At 40.7% G+C, this 26032-nt stretch overlaps 1 protein-coding gene across 1 annotated transcript in view; it reads left to right on the top strand.

Annotated features, from left to right (window-relative positions):
- Positions 1-26032, top strand: part of LOC147361943 (ATP-binding cassette sub-family C member 4-like) — a 211428-nt gene that overhangs the window by 65771 nt on the left and 119625 nt on the right. Inside the window, exons 14-19 of the mRNA XM_086328429.1 lie at positions 223-420; positions 1743-1883; positions 2680-2717; positions 3393-3487; positions 11002-11148; positions 15979-16058. Coding sequence (XP_086184555.1) covers positions 223-420; positions 1743-1883; positions 2680-2717; positions 3393-3487; positions 11002-11148; positions 15979-16058 — 699 coding nt within the window. The remainder of the gene's footprint in view (positions 1-222; positions 421-1742; positions 1884-2679; positions 2718-3392; positions 3488-11001; positions 11149-15978; positions 16059-26032) is intronic.

Genomic DNA, 26032 nt, shown 5'->3' with positions numbered 1-26032 from the left:
GGTGCCATTGCCTTCTCTGGCTTCAATCCCTGAGTCAGGAAAATCCCTGGAGAAGGGAATGGCAACCCACTCCAGTATTATTGCCTGGAGAATCCCATGGACAGTGGAGCCTAGCAGGCTACAGTCCATGGGGTTTAAACAAGTCAGACACAACTGAGCAGCTAACAATATTATCAAATGTAAATTAATTCTGCTCAATTTTTTTTTTTTTTTTAATTTTAGGACAAAACAGTGGAAAAGGGGACTTACTCTGAGTTCCTGGAATCTGGGGTAGATATTTTTTCCCTTTTTGAGAAGGGAAATAAGCAGCCTGCATCATCTCCAGTTCTAGGAACTGCTACTCTGATCTCTGAGTCTTTGGTTCAGTCTCTACCATCTCCCAGACCCTCCTTAAAAGATGCAGTTCCAGAAGACCAAGATGTGAGTTTCTATCCTGCAGGATGCCTGAGTCTGTCTGCTCTTGGTGGCCTCATGGACCTTCAGTCTGCTCTGCTCATGACATCTTTATTTGTCCCAAAGTAGATCCTAAGGTTCCCAAAGTCTTATTCCATGGAATGGATAGAAGAACATGAAAGGAGCAAGCCTGCTTGGAGTTCCCCTTTGGGTGTAGGTTAGAGAATCCTATGGGGACCAGGAGTGGGTGCACTGCTGTGAATTTCTGGGTGCTTGTGGCTCACACTGAAATAAGAACTCTTCAATTTACCATAGTTACATCCTACTTGTTCTGGTGGCCCCTGGGTTCCCTTATGCATCCAGAGGCTTAATGTGAAGACACCCTTAGATGAGGCCTCCTGTGATCACATTAAATCAGCTTCTTTTCCTATATGCTGGAATGTCTGGCACTGCAGGTGACTGATGGTAGTATTTTGCCCTATTGTCAGAGGTAACATGTGCAAAGGACCTGACACATGGTAGACACTTTGGAGTTATTTTCTATCTTCACCTTTCTTACCAGTGAAGACCAAGAACCACATCTTACCCACCTTGAATCCCAGTGGCCAGCATAGCACTGCAGACATCCTAGCCTCCTGTAACTGTATAATATATTTTAAGTCCTCCAGACAGAAATGCAGAAATGCACTAGATCTTCCTTTAATAACATACACAGATATTTCTCAATATCCAAACCCAGGAGCCTGGATAATTCTGATAAGCATTCAGATTAGTCATTTGGTGTCTAAACTTAGGAATCACTCTCTGAAATTTAAGAACCAAATAGACTCAGATCAAGAGTCCCCCTGCTATCCAGATTCTCATGACTCTAACCCACTGTGTGAACTCAGTTTACTACATTTGTCTAATATTTTGAACCCCAACTACATTTAAACTTTCTATCATTGAGTGATACAAGTCATCTAGAGAGTTACATTAATTCCATATCATTTTACATATTATTTTAGAACAAAATTCTGCATTTGTCCTTGAATCAGGTAGGCTGTACTTGTGCTGACAGTCATGACTGACTTTAAGCAAAGTCATCCAGCAGTGCATAACCTTGTGCAAATGATGTTTCCTTATTTCTAATAGATTCCTAGTAGTGGGATAGCTGGGTAAACACCTATGTGGTTTGGCCAGATATTCCCACACCCTTCTCCATAGGAGATGGACCATCTTGTTCTCCTACCAGTGTGTAAGACATGTCTCTGTTTCCCACAGCTTTGCAGTGATGCCATTGTTGAATTCTTGAAATGTGGAGTTCATCATTTAAAATTTCATCTCTCACTGCCATTTTCCCCTTCCAGACTGAGAATATACAGGTTACACTACCTCTAGAGGACTATTTGGAAGGAAAAGTTGGTTTTAAGACCTATAAGAGTTACTTCACAGCCGGTGCTGGCTGGCCTGTCATCACCTTCCTTATTCTAGTCAACATCGCAGCTCAGGTACGTAAAGGCGTTTATTTTGGTTTGTGCACTCAGATTGATAGTTACATCCTATTTATACTGTATTTATTTTATAATTATTTTTAGATATGTGTATTAAGAGATTTATTTTGAAAAACTAGCTGAGGTTGTGCATTCTAGCTGGGTGAATTTGAAATCAGGAAGGCAGGTCTGCAGGCTAGAAACTCAGGCAGGAGCTGACCTTGCTGACCTGAGGCAGAATTTCTTACTCCTCCTGGAAGCCTCAGGTATTGCTCTCCAGGCCATTGTCTGACTAAACAAGGCTGGCACAAAAGTTATTACTCCATCTTCCAGTCTACTTGGATTTGTATTGAAATACATTAATGAAGAGCTGACTCATTTGAAAAGACCCTGATGTTGGGAAAGATTGAGGGCAGGAGGAGAAGGGGACAACAGAGGATGAGATGATTAGATGGCATTACCGACTCAATGGACATGGTTTTGGGTCAACTCTGGGAGTTGGTGATGGATGAGGAGGCCTGGAATGCTGCGGTTCATGGGGTCGCAAAGAGTCAGACATAACTGAGTGACTGAACTGACTGACATTACATGTGGGGAGCAGTGACTTCTGGGGAAAAGGGGATCTCTTTTAAAGATATTAAAATGTATCATGCCCTCCCCTGGCCTGTGGTCATCTGGGGTGTGGGGCTTGGTGGAGGCCTGAGCTGGAAGGACCGTCTCTGTGTTCTGGAGCCTTTCTATCCCCCATGCTAGTGAGCGGGGTGTGAGGGCTCAGTAATGTCAGTGTGTGAATGACTGCTGTTTCCTGTTCCAGGTTGCCTACGTCCTGCAGGACTGGTGGCTTGCATTCTGGTGAGTGATTCCTGGTCTGACCCAAAGTGCTGAGAAATTGGGCCGGGGTGGGGCTTGTTTAACCTCCACTTAGGACCATCCAGTAATTTCCTTGAAGAAAAAGTAAACTTCTTGTGGGTGGAGTGTGATCACTTCCTGGTCTCTCCCCACGTTCCTCTTTTTAAGAGCTTCTTCACAGACAGTTTGTTTTCTTTTTTGTTTTTGAACTTTTTGTTTTGTATTGGAGTATAGCCAGTCAACAATGTTGTGATAGTTTCAGGTGAATAATGAAGGGACTCAGCCATACGTATGCACGTATCCATTCTACCCCAAGTCCCCCTCCTATCCAGGCTGCCACAAAACATTGAGAGAGTTCCATGTGCTATACAATAAGTTCTTGTTGGTTATCTATTTTAAATATAGTGTGTGCACATGGCCATCACAAACTCCCTAACTATCACTTCCCCTTTAGCAACCATAAGTTCATTTTCTAAGTCTCTCTTCATAGACAGTTTTGAGAACTGAAAGTCATCATTCAGATTTTTAAAAGGGAGACACACAGAGGGTCTTGTGAGCTGGGAAACACTTTCCAGCATGAAACATGTTTCTCAAATTGAGGTAATTTTTTTTTTTTTTACATTTGTGTAAATTCTATGTTTATGTATAGTATAATATTTTTTCTTCCCTGTTCCATAGGACGGATGTGCAAAGTGACCTGTATTCTGGGGCATTAGTAAAAGAAGATGTAAATACGATGATCATTCTGAACTGGTGCTTAAGAGTTTATTCAGGTAAAGGTGACTCATCTGCTCTATTATATCAGAGTTTAAGGTACTTACAATGAGTCTGTGAACAACGAGGGCTTCCAGAATAATTCAGTAATGTCTTAACAGATTAACTGTCTGAGTTTCATTTACTCTGAGAATTGATTAGAATAATTATTTTAAAGATCTACTAGAATAAAAGGGGTTGAATGAAGACTTAATTTACTCTGTACTGGATGTTGGTAGTTAAACCAGGATTGCACATTCAGCAAGTCAGCCACTGGAAATACGTGGCAATTGTTTATTCTAATACGTTGTTTTAGCTAATTCTGATTTTGTTATATGGATGGGCAAGGGGATTAGAAATGGATCCTCACCCTGTGGTTCATGTTGTTCCAATTCTGTCCAAATAAGCCTTGGCTTTTATTGACCTTAGATGAAAACCTCTGGCAGCATGGGCGCCAAATAAAAGCATTATTGCCTCCCAGGTATGCATACTTCCCTTCACCACACTGCTCATCTCCTGGGCTTCACTAATTACTTGAGAAGCTAAACAGGGGGAATCCAGTGTCTGGGATTAGATTCCCTCTCTTTCTTACCTTGAGATTACAAGTTATCTCCTCTAGACTGTGTGATTATTTTAACATTTGGCTTTCCAGACTAATATTAACTAATATTAACACAAGAATGTTTAGAATATATATAGCATTAAATACTATTTAATGCATATGTTCACCTAAAATTTTAAATATATTCTTTATCCATTCATCTGTTGATGGATATTTAGATTGCTTCCATGTCCCAAATATTGTAAATAGTGCGGCTATGAACATTGGGTTCATGTGTCTTGTTGAATTATGGTTTTCTCAGGGTACCCGAGTAATAGGATTGCTGGGTCATCAGTTCAGTTCAGTTGCTCAGTCGTGTCTGACTCTTTGAAACCCCATGGATTGCAGCATCCCAGCCCTCCTTGTACATCACCAACTCTAGGAGTTTACCCAAAATCATGTCCATTGAGTCCGTGTTACCATCCAACCATCTCATGTTCCGCTGGCATCCTCTTCTCCTGCCACCTTCAATCTTTCCCAGCATCAAGGTCTTTTCAAATGGGTCAGTGCTTTGCATAAGATGGCCAAAGTACGGGAGTTTCAGTTTCAACATCAGTCCTTCCAATGAACACTCAGGAGTGATCTCCTTTAGGATGGACTGGTTGGATCTCCTTGCAGTCCAAGAGACTCTCAAGAGTCTTCTCCAACACCACAGTTCAAAAGTATCAATTCTTCAGTATTCAGCTTTCTTTATAGTCAAAGTCCCACATGACTAATGACTAATGGAAAAACCATAGCCTTAACTAGATGGACCTTTGTTGACAAAGTAATGTCTCTGCTTTTTAATATGCTATCTACGTTAGTCATAATGTTCCTTCCAAGGAGTAAGCATCTTTTAATTTCATGGCTGCAGTCACCATCTGCAGTGATTTTGGAGTCCCCAAAAATAAAGTCAGCTACTGTTTCCACTGTTTTCCTGTCTATTTGCCATGAAGTGATGGGTCTGGATGCCATGATCTTAGTTTTCTCAATGTTGAGTTTTAAGCCAACTTTTTCACTCTTCTCTTTCACTTTCAGCAAGAGGCTCTTTATTTCTTCTTCACTTTCTGCCATAAGGGTGGTGTCATCTGCATATCTCAGGTTTTTTATATGTTCTCCTGGCAATCTTGATTCCAGTCTGTGCTTCCTCCAGCCCAGCGTTTCTCATGATGTACTCTGCATATAAGTTAAATAAGCAGGGTGACAATATACAGCCTCGACATACTCCTTTTCCTATTTGGAACCAGTCTGTTGTTCCATGTCCAATTCTAACAGTTGCTTCCTGACCTGCATACAAATTTCTCAAGAGGCAGATCAGGTGGTCTGGTATTCTCATCTCTTTCCAAATTTTCCAGTTTGTTTTGATCCACACTGTCAAAGGCTTTGGCATAGTCAATAAAGCAGAAATAGATGTTTTTATGAAACAATCATGCTTTTTTTGATGATCCAATGAATGTTGGCAATTTGATCTCTGGCTCCTCTGCCTTTTCTAAAACCAGCTTGAACATCTGGAGGTTCAGAGTTCACGTATTGTTGAAGCCTTGCTTGGAGAATTTTGAGCATTACTTTACTAGAGTGTGAGATGAGTGCAATTGTGTGGTAGTTTGAGCATTCTTTGGCATTGCCTTTCTTAGGGATTGAAATGAAAACTGACCTTTTCCAGTCCTGTGGCCACTGCTGAGTTTTCCAAATTTGCTGGCATATTGAGTGCAGCACTTTCACAGCATCATCTTTCAGGATTTGAAATAGCTCAATTGGAATTCCATCACCTCCATTAGCTTTGTTCATAGTGATGCTTTCTAAGGCCCACTTGACTTCACATTCCAGGATGTTTGCCTCTATGTGAGTGATCACACCATTGGGATCATCTGGGTCATGAAGATCTTTTTTTGTACAGTTCTTCTGTGTATTCTTGCCACCTCTTCTTAATATCTTCTGCTTCTGTTAGGTCAATACCATTTCTATCCTTTTTTGAGCCCGTCTTTGCATGAAATGTTCCTTTGGTATCTCTAATTTTCTTGTAGAGATCTCTAGTCTTTCCCATTCTGTTGTTTTCCTGTATTTCTTTGACTGATCACTGAGGAAGGCTTTTTATCTCTCCTTGCTATTCTTTGGAACTCTGCATTCAGATGCTTATATCTTTCCTTTTCTCCTTTGTTTTTTGTTTCTCTTCTTTGCACAGCTATTTGTAAGGCCTCCTCAGAGAGCCATTTTGCTTTTTTGCATTTCTTTTACATGAGGATGGTCTTGATCCCTGTCTCCTGTACAATGTCATGACCCTCCATCCAGAGTTCATCAGGCACTCTGTCTATCAGATCTAATCCCTTAAATCTATTTCCCACTTCTGCTGTATAATCATAAGGGGTTTGATTTAGATCATACCTGAATGGTTTAGTGGTTTTTTCTACTTTCTTCAATTTAATTCTGAATTTGGCAATAAGGAGTTCATGATCTAAGCTACAATCAGCTCCCGGCCTTGTTTTTGCTGACTGTATAGAGCTTCCCCATCTTTGGATGCAAAGAATATAATCAATCTGATTTTGGTGTTGACCATCTGGTGATGTTTGCTATGACCAGTGCATTTTCTTGGCAAAACTCTATTAGTCTTTGTCCTGCTTCATTCTGTATTCAAAGGCCAAATTTGCCTGTTACTCCAGGTGTTTCTTGACTTCCTACTTTTACATTCCAGTCCCCTATAATGAAAAGGACATCTTTTTTGGGTGTTAGTTCTAAAAGGTCTTGTAGGTCTTCATAGAACTGTTCAACTTCATCTTCTTCAGCATTACTGGTTGGGGCATAGACTTGGATTACTGTGATATAGAATGGTTTGCCTTGGAAACGAACAGAGATCATTCTGTCGTTTTTGAGATTGCATCCAAGTACTGCATTTCAGAGTCTTTTGTTGACCATGATGGCTACTCCATTTCTTCTGAGGGATTCCTGCCCGCAGTAGTAGATATAATGGTCATCTGAGTAAAATTCACCCATTCCAGTCCATTTTAGTTCGCTGATTCCTAGAATGTTGATGTTCACTCTTTGCCATCTCTTGTCTGACCACTTCCAATTTGCCTTGATTCATGGACCTGACATTTCAGGTTCCTATGCAATATTGCTCTTTACAGCATCAGACCTTGCTTCTATCACCAGTCACATCCACAGCTGGGTATTGTTTTTGCTTTGGCTCCACCCCTTCATTTTTCTGGAGTTACTTCTCCACTGATCTTCAGTAGCAAGTTGGGCACCTACCGACCTGGGGAGTTCATCTCTCAGTGACCTATCCTTTTGCTTTGCTGGGTCGTATGGTAGTTCTATTTTTACTTTTTAAGGAACCTCCATACTGGAAAAGCAGATTACCTTACCTGCCTTCTGAAAAACCTGTTTGCAGATCAAGAAATAATACTTAGAACCAGATATGCAACAATGGATTGCTTCCAAATAGGGAAAGGAATACATCAAGGCTGTATATTGTCATCTTATTTATTTAATATGTGCAGACTATATCATGTGAAATGCCAGCCTGAATGGCTCACAAGCTGGAATCATGTTTGCCCAGAAAAATAACACCTCAGATATGCAAATGACACCACCCATATGGCAGAAAGCAAAGAGGAACTAAGAAGCCTCTTGATGAAGATGAAAGAGGAGAGTGATAAAGCTGGCTTAAAACTCAGCATTCAAAATATGAACATCATGGTATCTAGTCCCATCACTTCATGGCAATTAGATGAGGAAACAATGGAAATAGTGATAGACTTTATTTTCTTGTGTTCCAAAATCACTGCAGATGGTGACTGCAGCCATGAAATTAAAAGATGCTTGCTCCTTGGAAGAAAAGATATGACAAACCTAGACAGCACATTAAAATACAGAGACATTGCTTTGCTGACAAAGGTCTATATGGTCAAAGCTATGGTTTTCCCAGTAGTATGTACAGATATGGGAGTTGTACCGTAAAGAAAGCTGACCACAGAAAAATGGATGCTTTTGAAGTGTTGTCCTGAATAAGACTCTTGAGAGTCCTTTGGACTGCAAGGAGACCAAACCAGTCAGCCCCAAAGGAAATGAACCCGAAATATTCATTGGCAGGAGAGATGCTGAAGCTGAAACTCCAATATTTTGGCCACCTCATACGAAGAGTTGACTCATTGAAAAAGACCCTGATGCTGGGAGGGATTGGGGGCAGGAGGAGAAGGGGACGACAGAGGATGAGATGGCTGGATGGCATCACTGACTCAATGGACATGAGTTTGAACAAACTCTGGGAGATAGTAAAGGATAGGGAAGCCTGACGTGCGTCTATTCACGAGGTCACAAAGAGTCAGACACAACTGAGTGACCGAACAAGAACAATGCTCCATAGTGTCTGTATCATTTTACCTTCTCACCAACAATGCAAGAGGGTTCCCTCTTCTCCACACCCTCTCTCACCTTTATTGTTTTTATAGTTTTTGATGAGGGCCATCCTGACTGGTTCGAGGTGATACCTTATTGTAGTTTTGATCTGCATTTCTCTAATAGTGATGTTGAGCATCTTTTTATGTGCCTCTTGGCCATCTGGGTGTCTTCTTTGGAGAAATGTCTCATTAGGTCTCCTGCCCATTTTTTGCTTGGGTTGTTTGTTTTTTTGGATATTGAGCTGCATAAGCTGTTTGTATATTGTGGAGATTAATCCCTGGTCAGTTGCTTAGTTCACCCTTATTTTCTCCTATTCTAAGGGCTGTCTTTTCATTTCGTTTATGGTACATATATACACTGGAATATTACTTATCCATAGAAAGGAACAAATTTGGGTCGTCTGTAGAGATGTGGATGGACCTAGAGTCTGTCATACAGAGTAAACTAAAAGTAAAGTAATCGCTCTTTTTATATAAGCCAAAAATATGCTTATATTAATGCATATGTATGAAATCTAAAAAGATGGCACAGACGAACCTATTTGCAGGGCCAGGAATAGAGTTGTAGATGTAGAGAATAGATGTGTGGACACAGAGGGTGGGGTGCGGAGGAGGGAAAGATGAATTGGGAGATTAGGATTGCCATATGTACACCAGCATGTGTGAGACAGATAGCCAGTGGGAAGCTGCTGTGTAGCACAGGGAGCTCAATTCAGTGCTCTGTGATGACCTAGAGGGGAGGCATACAGGGAAGGGAGGTCCAAGAGGGAGGGGATATATGTATACATATAGCTGATTGACTTCATTGTACAGCAGAAGCTAACACAACATCGTAAAGCAGCTCTACCCCAATAAATTTTTTAAATAAATAAAAACTTAAATAGTCTCACAGGAAATGCTTGTATAAAGTTTTTACAAAGAGCGAGTTATGTAAAAATGTACTCATTGAAATTTGGTGTTTATTTTGCTGATCACTTGCTAAGAAATTTGAATCCATTAGCTAACTAACTTCTGAATTTGTGAATTATGGGGGCTTAAAGAGGAAGGAAGGGGTTCTGTTTCACATTCATTTTGGATGGTGGGTCAAGGCAAATGCCTGTTGATGGAATTCAGAAATTTGAACAGCTTTCAGAATTTAAATAACACTGATGTATCAGATGACTGGAAAAACAGTACTTGAGGGAACAATTATTATAGAAGTTATCCCCACTATATTTAGCACTGTGAGTTGAAGAGATGTTCAGAGGGCTATTTTAATTTTTATATGCATGGTAGTGCTCATTTTTATTATTGATTAAACAAATGTAAATGATTGTATTTATTTACAAGTGTTTTGAAAGTGAAAGTGTTAGTCGCTCAGTCATGTCCAACTCTTTGGACAGGACTGTAGCCTGCAAGTCTCCTTTGTCCATGGACAAGAATACTAGAGACGGTAGCCATTCCCTTCTCCAGGGGATCTTCCCAACCTAAGGACTGAACCCAGGTCTCCTGTATTGCATGCTTTATTCTGAACTGAGCCCCCAAACACATAGTGAGAGATTAGGTACTTGTCTAGATTTACTATCTCATGTCAAAATATAATCTGTAGTTTCTTGCAATTCAGTTATTTAAAAGATTGTCCACTTGCAACTTAACATTGTCTTTTCATACTCTTTAAAGCTACTTGGGCATAGAAGTAGCTACTTTATTTTAAATATTTTAAATTTTTATTAATTTTTATTACAGTATAGTTGCTTTCCAATGTTTTGTTAGTTTCTACTATACATCAGAGTGAGCCAATTATATATAAATATCCTCTCTTTTTTGGATTCCTTCCTATCTAGGCCACCAGAGAGCTTTGAGTAGAGCTCCTTGTGCTAAACAGTAGGTTCTTAAGAGGCTACTTTACATGGAAATGAATTTCCTTGTAAATTACAAGGAAGTGGTAAATCATTTCTCTTGTTCCCTGCTAACTCACATGCTGGTACCAAAGCATACTTCAGTTTTAGCTTATGGAACATATTGTAAATTGTGAGATTTGAAATGCAGAGAAAGAAAGATTAACTCCTTTTTATAATTATTTTTCTTGTAAGTTTTTATTAGAACTTGTAATTGACTTAGGAAAGCCTAGACTGAAACTGTAGTTTACACATGATTTTCTTCCCTCTGTGTTGTTTCTTTTAGTGAGAGGAAAACAGTGATTTTTATATTTTTCTTTATAAATGTATTTTGTGAAAGCATTAAACTCGTACAGAATCTACTTTATATATATATATGTACTGCTGCTGCTGCTAAGTCAGTTCAGTCGTGTCCAACTCTGTGCAACCCCGTAGATGGCAGCCCACCAGGCTCCCCCATCCCTGGGACTCTCCAGGCAAGAACACTGGAGTGGGGTGCCATTGCCTTCTCCGTATATATGTACATATATATGTTTTTTGTTCTATATTCTGTATATGTAGATCTCTATACAATTTTTATTTAAAGAATAAAATACACAGTATCTTTACAAACTGCCTACCATGCTTTAGTGTCATTGAGGATAAGGCAGAAATCTTGTGCTGAGTGATGTTTTTTATTTCAGGGTTAACTGTGTCTACCATCCTTTTTGGCGTCACAAGGTCTCTGTTGATACTCTACATCCTTGTTAATTCTTCACAAACTTTGCACAACAAAATTTTGGAGTCCATTTTGAGAGCTCCCATATTGTTCTTCAATAGCAATCCAATAGGTAAGTCAGACACCAAGTTTCTCAGTGAATATGTCTTATTAACACATTTAGTGCCTAATTACATTTTCGTATTTGAAAATGGAAGAGATGCTTGGAAGAAAATCACTGTGTGTGTTTATTCATTTTATACAAAAAGTTCACTGATAATTTTTCCTATCAGAGAAAATCTGAATATAGGAGCCTGTAACCTTTTATTCCAATTTATGTGTCTATAAAGATAAATGAATGTTTACTTTGCAGGATGGTTTAGGAGTCCATTTGTTGTGTGGAATATGAAACACGCAGCATATGATGGAAATGTGTTGACATGTTTTTGATAGCTGTTGAAATGTTGGCTGTGTTACATACTGTTAAGCTAACTAGTTAGGACCTTCTTCCAGGAACATCTCTACAGAAGACAGGCTGTGTGTTTCTTTCTTTCACTTCCCATCCATATCTGGGACCACAGAGCTCTGGCATGTGCTCATGTTTTGAGTTTTATCTAAATGGTAATGGAAAATTAATTAAAATACAGTATCAGTGAAATGTATACAACCTCTTCAATAAAATCAGCCCTCTAGTTTTACAATGGACTTTTAATTACATTTAAGAGGTCTTGTGGTACATAGCAGGTGGATCTTTAGTATTAGTAAGAGTTTCCCCAAAGGTTTCCCAGTGGCTGCTTCCTCCATCCTGAGGCCTTTGACCTGTCTTGCTTTGGAAGATACCCTCCTGACCTGGGTTCCTGCGAAGAGTTAGTGCATCAGCGCACATGCCCATTCTGTTCAGTTGGTTAGACTTGTGCTGAGTCCCAGGGTGGCTCTGTTTTTGCAGGTGATGATTGACAGGACCTGTCGAGTCAGGGATGTGACTGAAGGGAGAACAGGAGTAGCCTTGGCCTCATCAATTAGTTGTGCGATCAAGGTCAAGGTAGGTAGATACTACTGGGCAGGCAAATCTCTAGGCAGGATATTGTCATGGTTATAAGTATGGACTCTAGAACAAACTTCCTGGGTTTAGTCCTGGTGCTAGTTAGTAATAGTAATAGCCAGTCGTAGTTATGTTAATACTTATGTGCTAGTTATTTAATTTCTCTGTGTCTTGATTTTCTTACCTGTAAAATGAGAATACTATTCACACACTTACCAATATTTTGATGTTGTGGGCATTAAGCAGGTTAATGCATTAGCATACAGCACACAGTCAGTGCCTAATGAACCGTAGTGAGGATGACCACATGGTGTCCGGGAACTTTCTCAATGGGAATAACCACTGCCCTTCCTGTTTCACAAGACTGTTGCAAGGATTAAAGAAGACTGTTTAGGGCAGCACCTTGTGCAGATTTATTCAACACATATTGTTTAGTGCAGGCACGGCATGGAGCACAGGATGGCAAACTGCAAAGGCTCACACTTATTATGAAGCTGGAGTGAGGAAGTGATTGGAAGAATCTGTGCTATTATGGCTGTGATTTGCTCTACTTTACCTGTTAATGTGAAAACTATAGTAGTAAATTTGGGAGCATAAAGTGAGACTGCATTTCTGTTAAGACAGCCTCTGAGCTTGTGACCACAGTTGACCAGGCTGTTTATGACCTGTAGGCCTCTCCAGATGCTGATTTATTTATTATTCAAGGATTTGGAGCCATGTTTAAATGTTCAAGGTCACTAACCCTGGAGCAGTGGGCATACCAGTATATCTTTCCTCTCCCTCCTGTATCTATTATCAGAACTTCATTCCTTCAAGAAAATAGAAGCCCAAATAAGTACTGCAAAGATAGGTCCAAAGGTTTAGGGGCATCAATTATTTGCTCTTTTAGTGGTATATTAAATTGAATTCTTCCCTGTCTTTAATCTCAAAAGTAGAATTTGTAATAGATAATTTATGGTGGACTTTGTTTCTGGTATGCGATGTCATGAAGAGAGAACCACATAGAGCAGTGTTACTGTTATTGAGTTCAAGCTCACTCTCCTCACCTCACAGAAGACCAGTAAGACTCACAGAGGAGGTATTGAGGCAAGGAATAGCAACTTTATTTGGAAAGTTGGCAGACTGAGAAGAAGGCAGACTAATGTCTCAAAATAGCCATATTATTGGTGTCTGGGTGCCATTTTTTTTTTTTTTTCTTGAAAAAAAAGGAAAGGAGGTGAGGAAGTAAAGTCAAAAGGCCATTCATCTTACAAAACAGGAGGGTATTTATTAATGTCTTCTTTTCTGCAGACCATCCACAGGTGCTGAGAGTCAGAAAGTCTCCCTGTAAGCTGAAAAAAACTCACTTTAGTTTGACATTCAGGCAGAGGGGCAGGGTTCCCTGACAAAAACAATGAATAGCAAAGGCTAAAGTCAAAGAAATAGATCCAACGTGGAGTCAAAATTGGTTCTTCCCTATAACAGTTCTTTTCATGGGCACCTCTGCTATCTGGGGCCAGTATCCTGTGCTTTCTCATCCTGAGTCTCCTCAGGGTGCCACTCTTGCAGGAGTGGCTGCAGGGTCCTGATGGCTGCAGCATCCTTTGTTTACTGATATGGTAGATGGCATTTTTAGTTCATACCAAGTATTTACTAGAAATTAGTTCTCATCATCTAATCCTATAGCCTTCAGTATAGACTGTTGTTGTGAATTCTGAGAAGGGAAATAAAATCAATGATAAGTAATCCTTAGTCATTTAGTAATATTTGTGTTTTCCTGCCTACATACCTCTGATCTTCGTAGATGCTTCTTCATAAGTCTGTACTAGTCATGCTTGGTACATGTCTGAAAATAATGACTTATCCCAGTAGTAAACTCATAACTTGGCAATGGTCAGAATCCACAGTTTCCCAAAACGTGAGGTACTATGAACAATCTGGATGGAAAAAAGTACAGAGGGGTTATAATTATGTTTATTTAAAGAGTATCACTTGGCAAAATTAATCTTGATAACTAAAGCAAAATTAGTGTAACAATTAGGATTAACTTAGATATTTTGCAACTGTTTATTTACCAGTTTAGCACTTGGAATGAGTCTTAGATGGGATGGATCTAAAAGGAGGGAGCATTCTAAATCCACCAACCCTTCTTGATAAAATGACAATATTCCCCCATTCTTTTAAAAATCTGGACTCTATTTCAACTGCCCAGACACTGCCATTTGGTAATATTTTTATTTCTCTTTAGGTATCATCCTATTGTCTCTTTCATTTTACCACTGACATCAGCTTTTTTCATTTGAATTTGTAATATATTTGTTGTTTAATTGCTAAATCATGTCCAACTCTTTTGTGGTCCCATGGACTGTAGCCCGCCAGGCTCCTCTGTCCATGGAATTTTCCAGGCAAGGATACTGGATTGAATGCCGCTTCCTTCGCCAGGGGATCATCCCCACCCAGGGATTGAGCCCGTGTCTCTTGGGTCTCCTGCAGTGGAAGGTCGATTTTTTACCACTAAGCCATGATGGGAAGGCCAATAAATTAAATATTTAATACATATACTTCTTTTAAATTTATTTATTTATTTTTAGTTGCATTGGGTCCTTGTTGCTATGCATGGGTTTTCTCCAGTTATGACAAGCACGGGCTCCTCTTCATTGCAGGGTTTGGGCTTCTCATGCAGTGGCCTCTCTTCTTGAGGAGCTCAGGCTCTAGGTGCAGGGGCTTCAGTAGTTGTGGAACATAGGCTTAGTTACTCTGTGGCATGTGGGATCTTCCCGGACCAGGAATCGAACTTGTGTCCCCTGCACTAGGGACACTGTACCACAGGGAAGTTCCTAAATATATACACTTCAAAAGTATGTTTTGATTTGTTTATAAATTGTTTCTCTGAAAGCTCCTATCAGGGAAATGAGTAATATCTTTTTTTATTAATTAATTAATTTATTTTACTTTACAATATTGTATTGGTTTTGCCATACATTGACTTGAATCCACCATGAGTGTACATGTGTTCCCCATTCTGAACCCTCCACCCACCTCCCTCTCCATCACATTCCTCTGGGTCCTCCCAGTGCACCAGCCCAGAACACCCTGTATCGTGCATAAACCTGGACTGGGGATTCGTTCAACATATGATATTTTACATGTTTCAATGCCATTCTTCCTTATCATCCCGCCCTCGCCCTCTCCCACAGAGTCCAAAAGACTGTTCAATACATCTGTGTCTCTTTTGCTATCTTGCATACAGGGTTATTACCTTCTTTCTAAATTCCATATATATGCATTCAGTTCAGTTCAGTCGTTCAGTCGTGTCCGACTCTTTGTGACCCCAAGCATGCCAGGCCTCCCTGTCCATCACCAACTCCCGGAGTTCACTCAAACTCATGTCCATCAAGTAGGTGATGCCATCCAGCCATCTCATCCTCTGTCATCCCCTTCTCCTGCCCCCAGTCCCTCCCAGCATCAGAGTCTTTTCCAATGAGTCAACTCTTCGCATGAGGTGGCCAAAGTATTGGAGTTTCAGCTTTAGCATCAGTCCTTCCAATGAAAACCCAGGACTGATCTCCTTTAGGATGGACTGGTTGGATCTCCTTGCAGTCCAAGGGACTCTGAAGAGTCTTCTCCAACACCTCAGTTCAAAAGCATCAATTCTTCGGCACTCAGCTTTCTTCACAGTCCAACTCTCAACTCCATACATGACCATTGGAAAAGCCATAGCCTTGACTAGACGGACCTTTGTTGGCAAAGTAATGTCTCTGCTTTTGAATATGCTATCTAGGTTGGTCGTAACTTTCCTTCCAAGGAGTAAGCGTCTTTTAATTTCATGGCTGAAGTCACCATCTGCAGTGATTTTGGAGCCCCAAAATAAAGTCTAACACTGTTTAGTATACTGTATTGGTGTTTTTCTTAAATGAGTAATATCTTGTCCTATTCTTGTAGGAAGAATTTTAAATCATTTCTCCAAAGACATTGGGCATATGGATGACTTGCTGCCTTTGATATTTCAAGATTTCATCCAGGTAATGCACCAGTCTTGTCAGAGTTCTCCCAGGGAGTAGCAGAGTGCCTGTTCCTTAAGGCCTTTTCACAGGGACTTAGGGTGGGCCTTTCAGCCTGGCGATGTATTATTACCTTCAGCAAAGGTCATGTTTTGTAAGAGAAAGGTGCGGCTATGATTGGGAGGCTGAGTTAACATGAGTAACACCTGGTCATGAGTGGCTCCACAGTCACGTCAAGGTTGGTCTGAAGCAGTGACAGGCTGGGTAAGTGGTTCTCCCTCTACGTTCCAGGTGTCTGGCTTGGATTCCTTTTACTGTGAGCACATTTCATAACAGAAACAGTCACCTCTCATGGAAAGATAGACTAGATGAGCAAAATTATGTGTCGTATTACCACAGAAGCCAAGTATTTATTGCACCATTTTTTTTTGATAGGGTCAAATGTGATCACTTAGAAAAGATTAGTAATAATAAGGTGAAAATAATACTTGATCAAGGACAATAAAGGGCAGTTATTGATACAAAGAGTTTAATCCAGTAATTTGATTAAAGGATCAAAGTTATCTCAGAAAATGTCTTCTTTGTTTTTGTAGGCAGTTTTTCTTTTCACATGTTGAAGTCTCTGTTTTAACGTTATCTTAAAAAAAAAAAAAAGGCAGAAATAATCACGGGAATGCTTCTATCCGGCCTTTGTTTTGTTTGTGAATTTGAGGTTCTAAGGCATGATGCTGGGTCATCTCAGCTCTTGTTTCCTCATTCTGTATCATTGCTCACCTGGCGTGTTTTCTCTGTTATTCCTGTCTGCTTTTCAGTGATTCAAGCTATGTGACCTTCTAAGTGTTTATTTTGTAAATTAAATGCATTTATCAAAAGCTGCACACAGAAATGGAGAAGGCAATGGCACCCCACTCCAGTACTCTTGCCTGGAAAATCCCATGGATGGAGGAGCCTAGTAGGCTTCAGTCCATGGGGTCGCTAAGAGTCAGACACTACTGGGCGACTTCACTTTCACTTCTCACTTTCATGCATTGGAGAAGGAAATGGCAACCTACTCCAGTGTTCTTGCCTGGAGAATCCCACGGGCAGGAGAGCCAGGTGGGCTGATGTCTGTGGGGTCGCACAGAGTTGGACACAACTGAAGTGACAGCAGCAGCACACAGAAATGCAGCAATTAATATCTGAATGCAAACAGCACAGGCTGTGGGCAAAGGCTTCCACTATTTACCAATGAGAAGTAAGCTGAGACTCAGAGGCAGAGGACTTTTACTGCAAAGATATATGTGCCTTTTTTTTTTTTTTTTTTCCCTGGAAACTTATTTTATAAAGGTATCCTCTTGGGTTTAGCTCCATTACTTATCCCCAGAAGCAGTCTTTCAGTAAAGCAGTATCACATCTTGACAGTGATTGTTAATTACTTTAAAAAGATGTTGTGAAAGGTTCTGTTCCTTTGCTACTATAAACTAGGTCAAGGGTGGGTTTCCAAAGTTGGCTGGCTTGCTGTGTGCTTGGCACATGGTTAATTGGCCCTTATGATCAGAATCCATCACATATTTTTGCATGACCTAAAGAGGGATAGGAACAGATGCTATCTGATTTCAGGATAAACATTATTAGTCATGTGAGGAGAGAAAATTTCAGTCTCAATGATTTCCAATTCCAGCTTTTCCACTTGTAGTTCTATTATCTTGAAGTCCAGGTCCTCCAGATGGAGGCGTCCTAAAGGTCATTGAAAGTTAGAGTCTGGTATTTAAGGGAGAGACCTGGAATGGCACCAATGTATTTTTCACTGAGAAGGTAGTAGTTGAATCTGTGAAGAAGGATAAGATTGCCCAGAGAGAGTAAGGCATGTTTAGGGACCAAGATCAGAACCTTTTGGAAGCCTTGATATTTAGAGAGAAAGCTGACAGAGGAGGCAAGCAGAGGAGACAAACAGTGAACAGCAAGGAATGAGAGGAGGAGACAGTGTGGAGACCTGAGGAAGGACAGGTCTGCTCAATGCAAATGAGAAGGTGAGCCCACAGAGAGTTGTTAGTTGATTTGGAATCAGGAGGTGTCGGTGACCCAAGAAGCAGGTTCCAGATATGAGGAGGCCAGAGTGCAAAAGGCTGAGAATCCAGGAGATGTGGAGGGACTTGAGGTGAAGACAGGCTACTCCTGGAAGGGGTTTGAATGAAGCGGGAGAGAGGCCCATCTGGAATGTAGGGTCTGAGGAGGTGTTGCTGGCTGTTTGGGTTTGTAGTTTGAGTTGGGGGTATGTGTGAGGTGGTGGGTTGTATTCTCTCTCTCTCTCTCCTTCTGTTCAACAAATAGGGATTAAAGTTGAGACCCTGAGGTACAAGGGTGAGCAGGCACAAAACCCTCTTCCAGGACCTTAGGGGAGGGAAAACAAAGTGAAAGTCACTTATTCATGTCCAACTCTTTGTGACCCCATGAACTATACAGTCCTTGGAATTCTCCAGGCCAGAATAACTGGAGTGGGCAGCCTATCCCTTCTCCAGGGGATCTTCCTTACCTAGGAATCAAACTGGGGTCTCCTGCATTGCAGGCAGATTCTTTACCAACTGAGCTATCAGGGAAACCCAGGGAAAGGAACTACATAGAAACTCACCTCTTGCTGCCTTTGGAATCTGAATTGTGCAAGTACCTTGGAGGAAGTCCTGAAAGGCAAACTGGATGTGGGAGCTGGAGCAGTTAGGGAGTCTGGTCCAGGAAGTGGGTGGAGTTTCTATGAAGTGACCTTTCATCCCAGAGGAAAGGAAAATGCTCCTGTGGGTGGTGGAACAGGAGGTGCTGCAGGAAGCTCAGTTCCTATGTGGGAAGCAGTCTTTTCTCTCTGTCACTATTGAGAGGGGCGTCAGGAAGGGGCTTGTTCAGCATTTTTGAAGGGGCTGTTTCAAAGGATGCAGTTAGTGTCAAGTGGGTTGGAACTCATTCCTGATGATTCTGATCAGCCTTGGTATATTTTATAAACCTTGGAAAATACTTGATTATTTTCATGTTTATTACATCTAAAGGATATATTCCATATACTTTTCCTTATCTAATTCCTTCTCATTCTCTTAAATGAAATCTCAGGTAATTTATTTAATATTTTGTAGTAGTGATGGCAGGTGTGAAAACCCTGGATTCTGACTAGTGCATCCACACTTCAGGACAGTCCATCCCCTCAAGTGATGTCATTCAGAGACGACATCCCAAAAGAGGGGTGATCACAAGTTTGTACACCATTGTGTACCCTGACTCTTATAACAACAGATGTCTTGCCTGCTCAGTCACATTATAGTTATTGACAAAGGGAGCTGTTCAAAATTCCAAAGGAAGAAGAAAGGTAGCATTAAAAAAAAAAAAATCCAATTTGTATAGTGTGCTTGGTGGCTTAGATGGTAAAGAATCCACCTGCAATGTGGGAGACCTGGATTCGATCCCTAGGTTGGGAAGATCCTCTGGAGGAGGGCATGGCAACCTGCTCCAGTATTCTTGCCTGTAGAATCCCCCTGGACAGAGGAGCCTGGTGGGCTACAATCCCTTGGGCTGCAAAGAGTCAGACATGATTGAGCGACTAAGCCCAGCACTTGATAATCATTTACGATGTCAACAGCTTCAAAGTGCCCTGGAGTGAGGAGCCTGCAGTCTCCCTTTTGAAGCTTGAGTCCTGGATCACCCTCTTACCATCTCTGCCACACAAAAACAACACCTCCTGTCTGTAAAACAGGGAAAATAATACCAACTTTATAAGGTTTATTGGGGAGACAAAATGAATGTTTTAATAAAATTCTTAGCACAAAAGCTAACTGCATCTTGAGCACCAAATCAGATCAATTTAGTTCAGTTGCTCCATAATGTCCAACTCTTTGCAACCCCATGAACTGCAGCATGACAGGCTTCCCTGTCCATCATCAACCCCCAGAGCTTGCTGAAACTTATGTCCATCGAGTCGGTGATGCTATCCAACCACCTCATCCTCTGTAGTCCCCTTTTCTTCCTGCCTTCAATCTTTCCCAGCATCAGGGTCTTTTCCAATGAGTCAGTTCTTCACATCAGGTGGCCAAAGGATTGGAGTTTCAGCTTCAGCATCAGTCCTTCCAATGAATATTCAGGACAGATTTCCTTTAGGATGGACTGCTTGGATCTCTTTATTGTCCAAGGGACTCTCAAGAGTCTTCTCCAACACCGCAGTTCAAAAGCATCAATTCTCCAGGCACTCAGCTTTCTTTATAGTCCAACTCTCACATTCATACATAACTCCTGGAAAAACCATAGTTTTGACTAGATGGACCTTTGTAGGCAAAGTAATGTCTCTGCTTTTTAATATGCTGTCTATGTGGGTCCTAGCTTTTCTTCCAAGGAGCAAGCGACTTTTAATTTCATGGCTACATTCACCATCTCCAGTGATTTTGGAGCCCAAGAAAATAAAATCTCTCATTATTTCCCCATATATTTGCCAGGAAGTGACGGGATCAAATGCATGATCTTAGACATCTGAATGTTGAGTTTTAAGCCAACTTTTCACTCTCTTTTTTAACTTTCATCAAGAGGCTCTTTAGTTGTTCTTCACATTCTGCCATAAGTCAAGGCTATATATTATCACCCTGCTTATTTAAATTACATGCCAAGTACATCATGCAAAATGCCAAGTGAATGAAGCACAAGCTGGAATCAAGATTGCCGGGAGAAATATCAATAATCTCAGAGATGCAGATGTGCACTAAATAATGCATTGTTATTTTAAAACACCAAATGTATTTTTAAGTAGGAGAAATAGTTTGCTAAAGGCATGATGTTGAATTAAAATTATTGTGACACAGTTTTCAGGCTCATAAATATTACCTCATGAGTTTGCATTACATAGATTCTAGGCTTTGCAATCCTTGAAGACTTAAATGGACACTTTCCCATGTAGACTCACAGAATAAAAATCAACCATTCTCAAAATAGACCATTGAGCACAAAATAATTCAAATTAATATAATTTTCATACAGTTCGCCAAAGTGCCAGATAACACTGGGAAATACTAGAGATCTCTTCAAATAATTAGAGATACCAAGGGAACATTTCATGCAAAGATGGGGATTATAAAGTACAGAATGGCAAGGACCTAACAGAAGCAGAAGATATTAAGAAGAGGTGGCAAGAATACACAGAAGAACTACACAAAAAAGATCTTCATGACTCAGACAACCATGGCGGTGTGTTCACTCATCTAGAGGCAAACATTCTGGAGTGTGAAATCAACTTGGTCTTAAGAAGCATTACTACATACAAAGCTAGTGAAGGTGATGGAATTCCTGTTGAGATATTTCAAGTCCTAAAAGGTGATGCTGTGAAAATGCTGCACTCAATATGCCAGCAAACTTGGAAAACTCAGCAGTAGCTACAGGACCGGAAAAGGCCACCTTCCGTATTTGGCAAAACTAATACAATTATGTAAAGTTTAAAAATTAAAAAAAAAAAAACAACAAAGAAGGGCAATGCCAAAGAATGTTCAAACTACAATGCAGTTGCACTCATTTCACTTGCCAGCAAGGTAAGGCTCAAAATCCCTCAAGCTAGGCTTTACTAGTACGTGAACGAGAACGTCCAGATGTACAAGATTTAGAACAGGCAGTGGAACCAGAGATTAAATTGCCAACAACTGTTGAATCATAGGAAAAGCAAGGGAATTACAGAAAAACATCTACTTCTTTATTGACTACACTAAAGCATTTGACTGTGTGGATCACAACAAAGTGTGGAAAAATTCTTAAAGAGGTGGGAATACCAGACCACTTTACCAGCCTTCTGAGAAATTTATATGCAGGTCAAGAAGCAACAGGTAGAATCAGACATGAAACAACAGACTGGTTCAAAATTGGGAAAGGGGTATGTCAAAGCTGTGTAATGTCACCCTGCTTATTTAAATTATATGCAGAGTACATCATGTGAAATGCTGGGCTGGATGAATCACAAGCTGGAATCAAGGTTGCCAGAAGAAGTATCAACAGCCTCAGATATCCAGATGATACCACATAATGGCAGAAAGCAAAGAGGAAGTAAAGAGCCTCTTGATGAAGTTGAAAGAAGAGAATGAAAAAGCTGGCTTAAAACTCAACATTCAAAAAACTAAGATCATGGCATTTGGTCCCATCACTTCATGGCAAATAGATGGGGTAAAAGTGGTTACAGTGACAGATTTTATTTTCTTGGGTTGCAAAATCACCTGTGGCTCCTCATGCACAACATACATTTTGAGATAACATTGGCTCAAGATGTTTTCCTGGGCCATAAAATGATTGACATGAATCTTGAAGAAAGGCAGGTTTCCAAGCAAAGACATAGTCTCATTAACATAGCTTAAGAGAATATTTGCATGAGTAAAACATACTGGTTTGTCAAGTCTGTTCTGAGTCTGAGGCAGAACTGAGTTGAAGACAGAGCCCAGGGTAAGTACATAGTTCATTATCATAGCTTAAGAAAAGCATTTCCATAAGAAAAACGCATTGGTTAGCTCAAGGTTTGAGTAAAGTTCTGGTGGAGCTAGGTGTCTTAGTGGCAACACAGAACTTTAAAAGAAACCTCCTTTTAATTTTGTATAGAGAAGGAAAAAAAAATCTGACACTTGTAGTTTGTTTCTTCCTGCCCTTTAAGAGAGAGAGAGAGAAAAAATGTCTGACACTTAGCAGCCTATTTCCTCCCTTTGGAGACCCCCAGCCTTCCTGCCTGTTACCCTCTCATGTTTACCTTTTTTGGCTCTTATTTATGATTTTGTATCCTAAGAAGTCTTTATCTTTAGAAGCATGAAGATATTTTCCTGTTGTTCTAGTTTTTTTTTTTAAAGAAACTGATACATTTTGCATTAATTTTTACATATCAAATTGTATTTAGTTGTGAGGTTTATTTTTCCCAGTCATTCTAGCCAAGTTTGTTAACGACTTTCATACACTGAATTGGCACCTTGATTTAAAATCATTTGACTGTATGTGAGGAAGTCTGTGTCTGGATCTTTGTTTTGTTCCACAAATCTTTTTGGTTCAATTTATTCCTGAATATTTAATGAGTTCAGTTCAAGTGAGTTCAGTTCAGTCACTCAGTCATGTCCGACTCTTTGTGACCCCATGGGCTGAAGCATTCCAGGCTTCCCTGTCCCTAACCAACTCCCAGAGCTTGCTTAAACTCATGTCCTTTGAATCAGTGATGCCATCCAACCATCTCATTCTCTGTAGTCCCCTTCTCCTCCTGCTGTCAATCTCTCCCAGCATCAGGGTCTTTTCAAAGAATCAGTTCTTCACATCAGGTGGCCAAAGCATTGAAGTTTCAGCTTCAACATCAGTCTTTCCAATGAGTATTCAGGACTGATTTCCTTTAGGGTTGACTGATTTGATCTCCTTGCCGTCCAAGGGACTCTGAAGAGTCTTCTCCAACACCAGAGTTCAAAAGCATCCATTTGAATGCAAAGAAAAAATACCATTTTCAAATGCTCATTGCTAGTATATAGAAAGCAATTGATTTATTAGAGAATTCACTTCGCATTTCCTGGAGTTGATGGTGTTTTCTAAAATTCTATAGGATTTTGTACATATACAATCATGTCAGCTACTTGTCTGTTGTTAACAAGAATGTAAGTAATTTGGAAGCTAGAGGCAAACAGATCATATATTCAAACTTTGCTTTTGAGAGTGTTATAGTCATGTGTTCTGGAAAACAAACTCACTCAGAATCACGATGCAGATAGTGGAGTGCAGTTTATTACACCGGTGGGCCTGTTGCAGGAAGGGGGACCCCTTCCAGGGCCCGAAACTGGGCTCTTGTCTAACACTCGGAAATGAATTATCCAAGGAGACACATGTGCTGACAGAGCAAGATATTTTACTGGGAAAGGGCACCCAGGTGGAGAGCAGTAGGGTAAGGGAACCCAGGAGAACTGCTCTGCCACGTGGCTCACAATGTCGGGTTTTATGGTGATGGGATTAGTTTCCGGGTGGTCTTTGACCAATCATTCTAATTCAGAGTCTTTCCTGGTGGTGCACACATTGCTTAGCCAAGATGGATGCCAGTGAGAGGGATTCTGGGAAGTGGACGGACATGCGATGTCTCCTTTAGACCTTTCCCGAGCTCTTCTGGTTGGTGGTGGCTTATTAGTTCCGTATTCCTTATCAGGATCTCCTGTCATAAAACAACTCATGCAAATGGTTACTATGGTACCTGGCCAGGGTGGGCAGTTTCAATCAGTGTGCTTCCCCTAACAACTCCCCTCTGAAAGACTTCATACTCAAGATACTTCTTGGGAATTGGGGCGGAGGTCTCTTTCTTCTATAACTTCTTCCTCCTGTGCATGGGGGTAGGCCTGCCTAGCAGAACAGAAGTCTCTCTCTGTACCTGATTTAAGTTGGGGTGTTCCACATCTGAAACCAGCTTCCACCCTTGTAGTAAGAGCAATTTAGTTTGAAAATGTTGGCCTCTCTCAGAGATGAAATAGACAAGGGCTTAACAGGAGACCTAACAGGATGGTCATCTCTGGTCCCCAGAAACAGAAGGCAACATTTGGGGTGAGGGTTGCAGGGTTTGTGACCCTTTTTGATTGGTTGGTGGTGAGGCAACAGAGCTGTGCTCCAGGAATCTTGTGTTCAGTCTGAAGTTACCATCCTCCACCTGGTTTGGGGTCTCAAAGACATTGTTATGCATATTTCTTTGAGTAGGAACCAGGACTCTGTCTGGAGGCTGTACCAACCTTTGATTGTTTCTCCTATTTCTGTATCCCCTCCCTTGCCTGATTACCAATTGTTTGAATCCACCCTTTGGAACTCAGGGAAGGTCAAGGAGGCTGAATGAAGCCTATATCCTACAGACAAGAAATGGAGAACACAGAACTGATCTCTACTCCAGAGCCCCACAGAGTTCTACTCAGTTTTAATTTAGGGAACTAGGCAACTATGACTATGATAACTTCCTGTCAAAATGGAGCATAGGACTGTCTCGACTTGTAGTATAGACACTGAATTGGAAGTATTTCTGAGTTCCAAGTTCTAGATCTGAGTCTTGTATAATTAAAATCTCAATCCCTTGGTCTGTCATTATGGTATAACAGACCCAATTAGAAGTAGTTGGAGGAGTGTAACTGGAATTTAGTAAACAAAGTAAATCTCATTTCTTTTTAGAAAAATAGACCTGAAACCCAGTCTGGACCTGGCACTTCAGGGAGACTTGTAGCCAGGTAGCCAGTTGCCGAGTTTTATGAAAAATAAGGTTGCAGTTACTAGCTTCCAGCAGAGATTGTTTTGAGAATGGTGGCATCCAAGCCTGACACGACTCAGAAAACTCAAGTGTTTAGCAACACAAGGTCTAATCTGAAAGTACACCCATAGCATCACCTAGTTATTTCCCAGGATATCTGAACCAAAGCTAGTCTATTTTGACTTTTAATTGTAAACTTTTCCTTAATAGCCAAAGCAGATTTCACCGTTAATGACGTCAGTGTTTCTCTAGGTATGAGAAGATGCAAGAATTGGAACTCATAAAATCTTCTCCTGAAAAGATCTAACTATCTGAAGGCCTGTTCTGCCAGTTTTTCCCAGAGCAGAGTGCCTCATTCCTGATTTTCACCCTGAACTCCTTTCAGGGGTGTTGAAAGTCAGCAGTTGCAGCGGCCATGATTTAATCTTTGTAGATGTAGATGGCAAATGTCAGTCTTCAGTTGGCAGAGCCCCTTTTTGCTCATAAACTTGACCATGATTTTGAGGTGGGTATTTCGTGACCATTTTATCCCATGGTGCTGAGAATGTCCATTCTCAGGTTTGGCAAAGATTTTGTTGACAGGCCACTCAATGTGCTGTTACTGGACTAGGCCATAAAACAGTATCCAAAATTCTCTGGACCACCTGTCTTACTAGTCTCTTGGTCCAGGAAAATATTCCCTCTTGTTGCTTCTTCCCATATCTAGAGTTACACTGTTACCATCACCGATCTCATATGGGACTATATATTATTCTATTAGAGGCCTCAGACACACATTTGACAGTGT

This window comes from Bos grunniens, chromosome 12 (genome assembly GCF_055505025.1).
Source record: "Bos grunniens cultivar Pamir isolate PY7600 chromosome 12, Bosgru_T2T1.0, whole genome shotgun sequence".
Lineage (NCBI taxonomy): Eukaryota > Metazoa > Chordata > Mammalia > Artiodactyla > Bovidae > Bos > Bos grunniens.
Note: the sequence above shows the minus strand (reverse complement) of the source record. Positions and strands in the feature narration are given on the sequence as shown.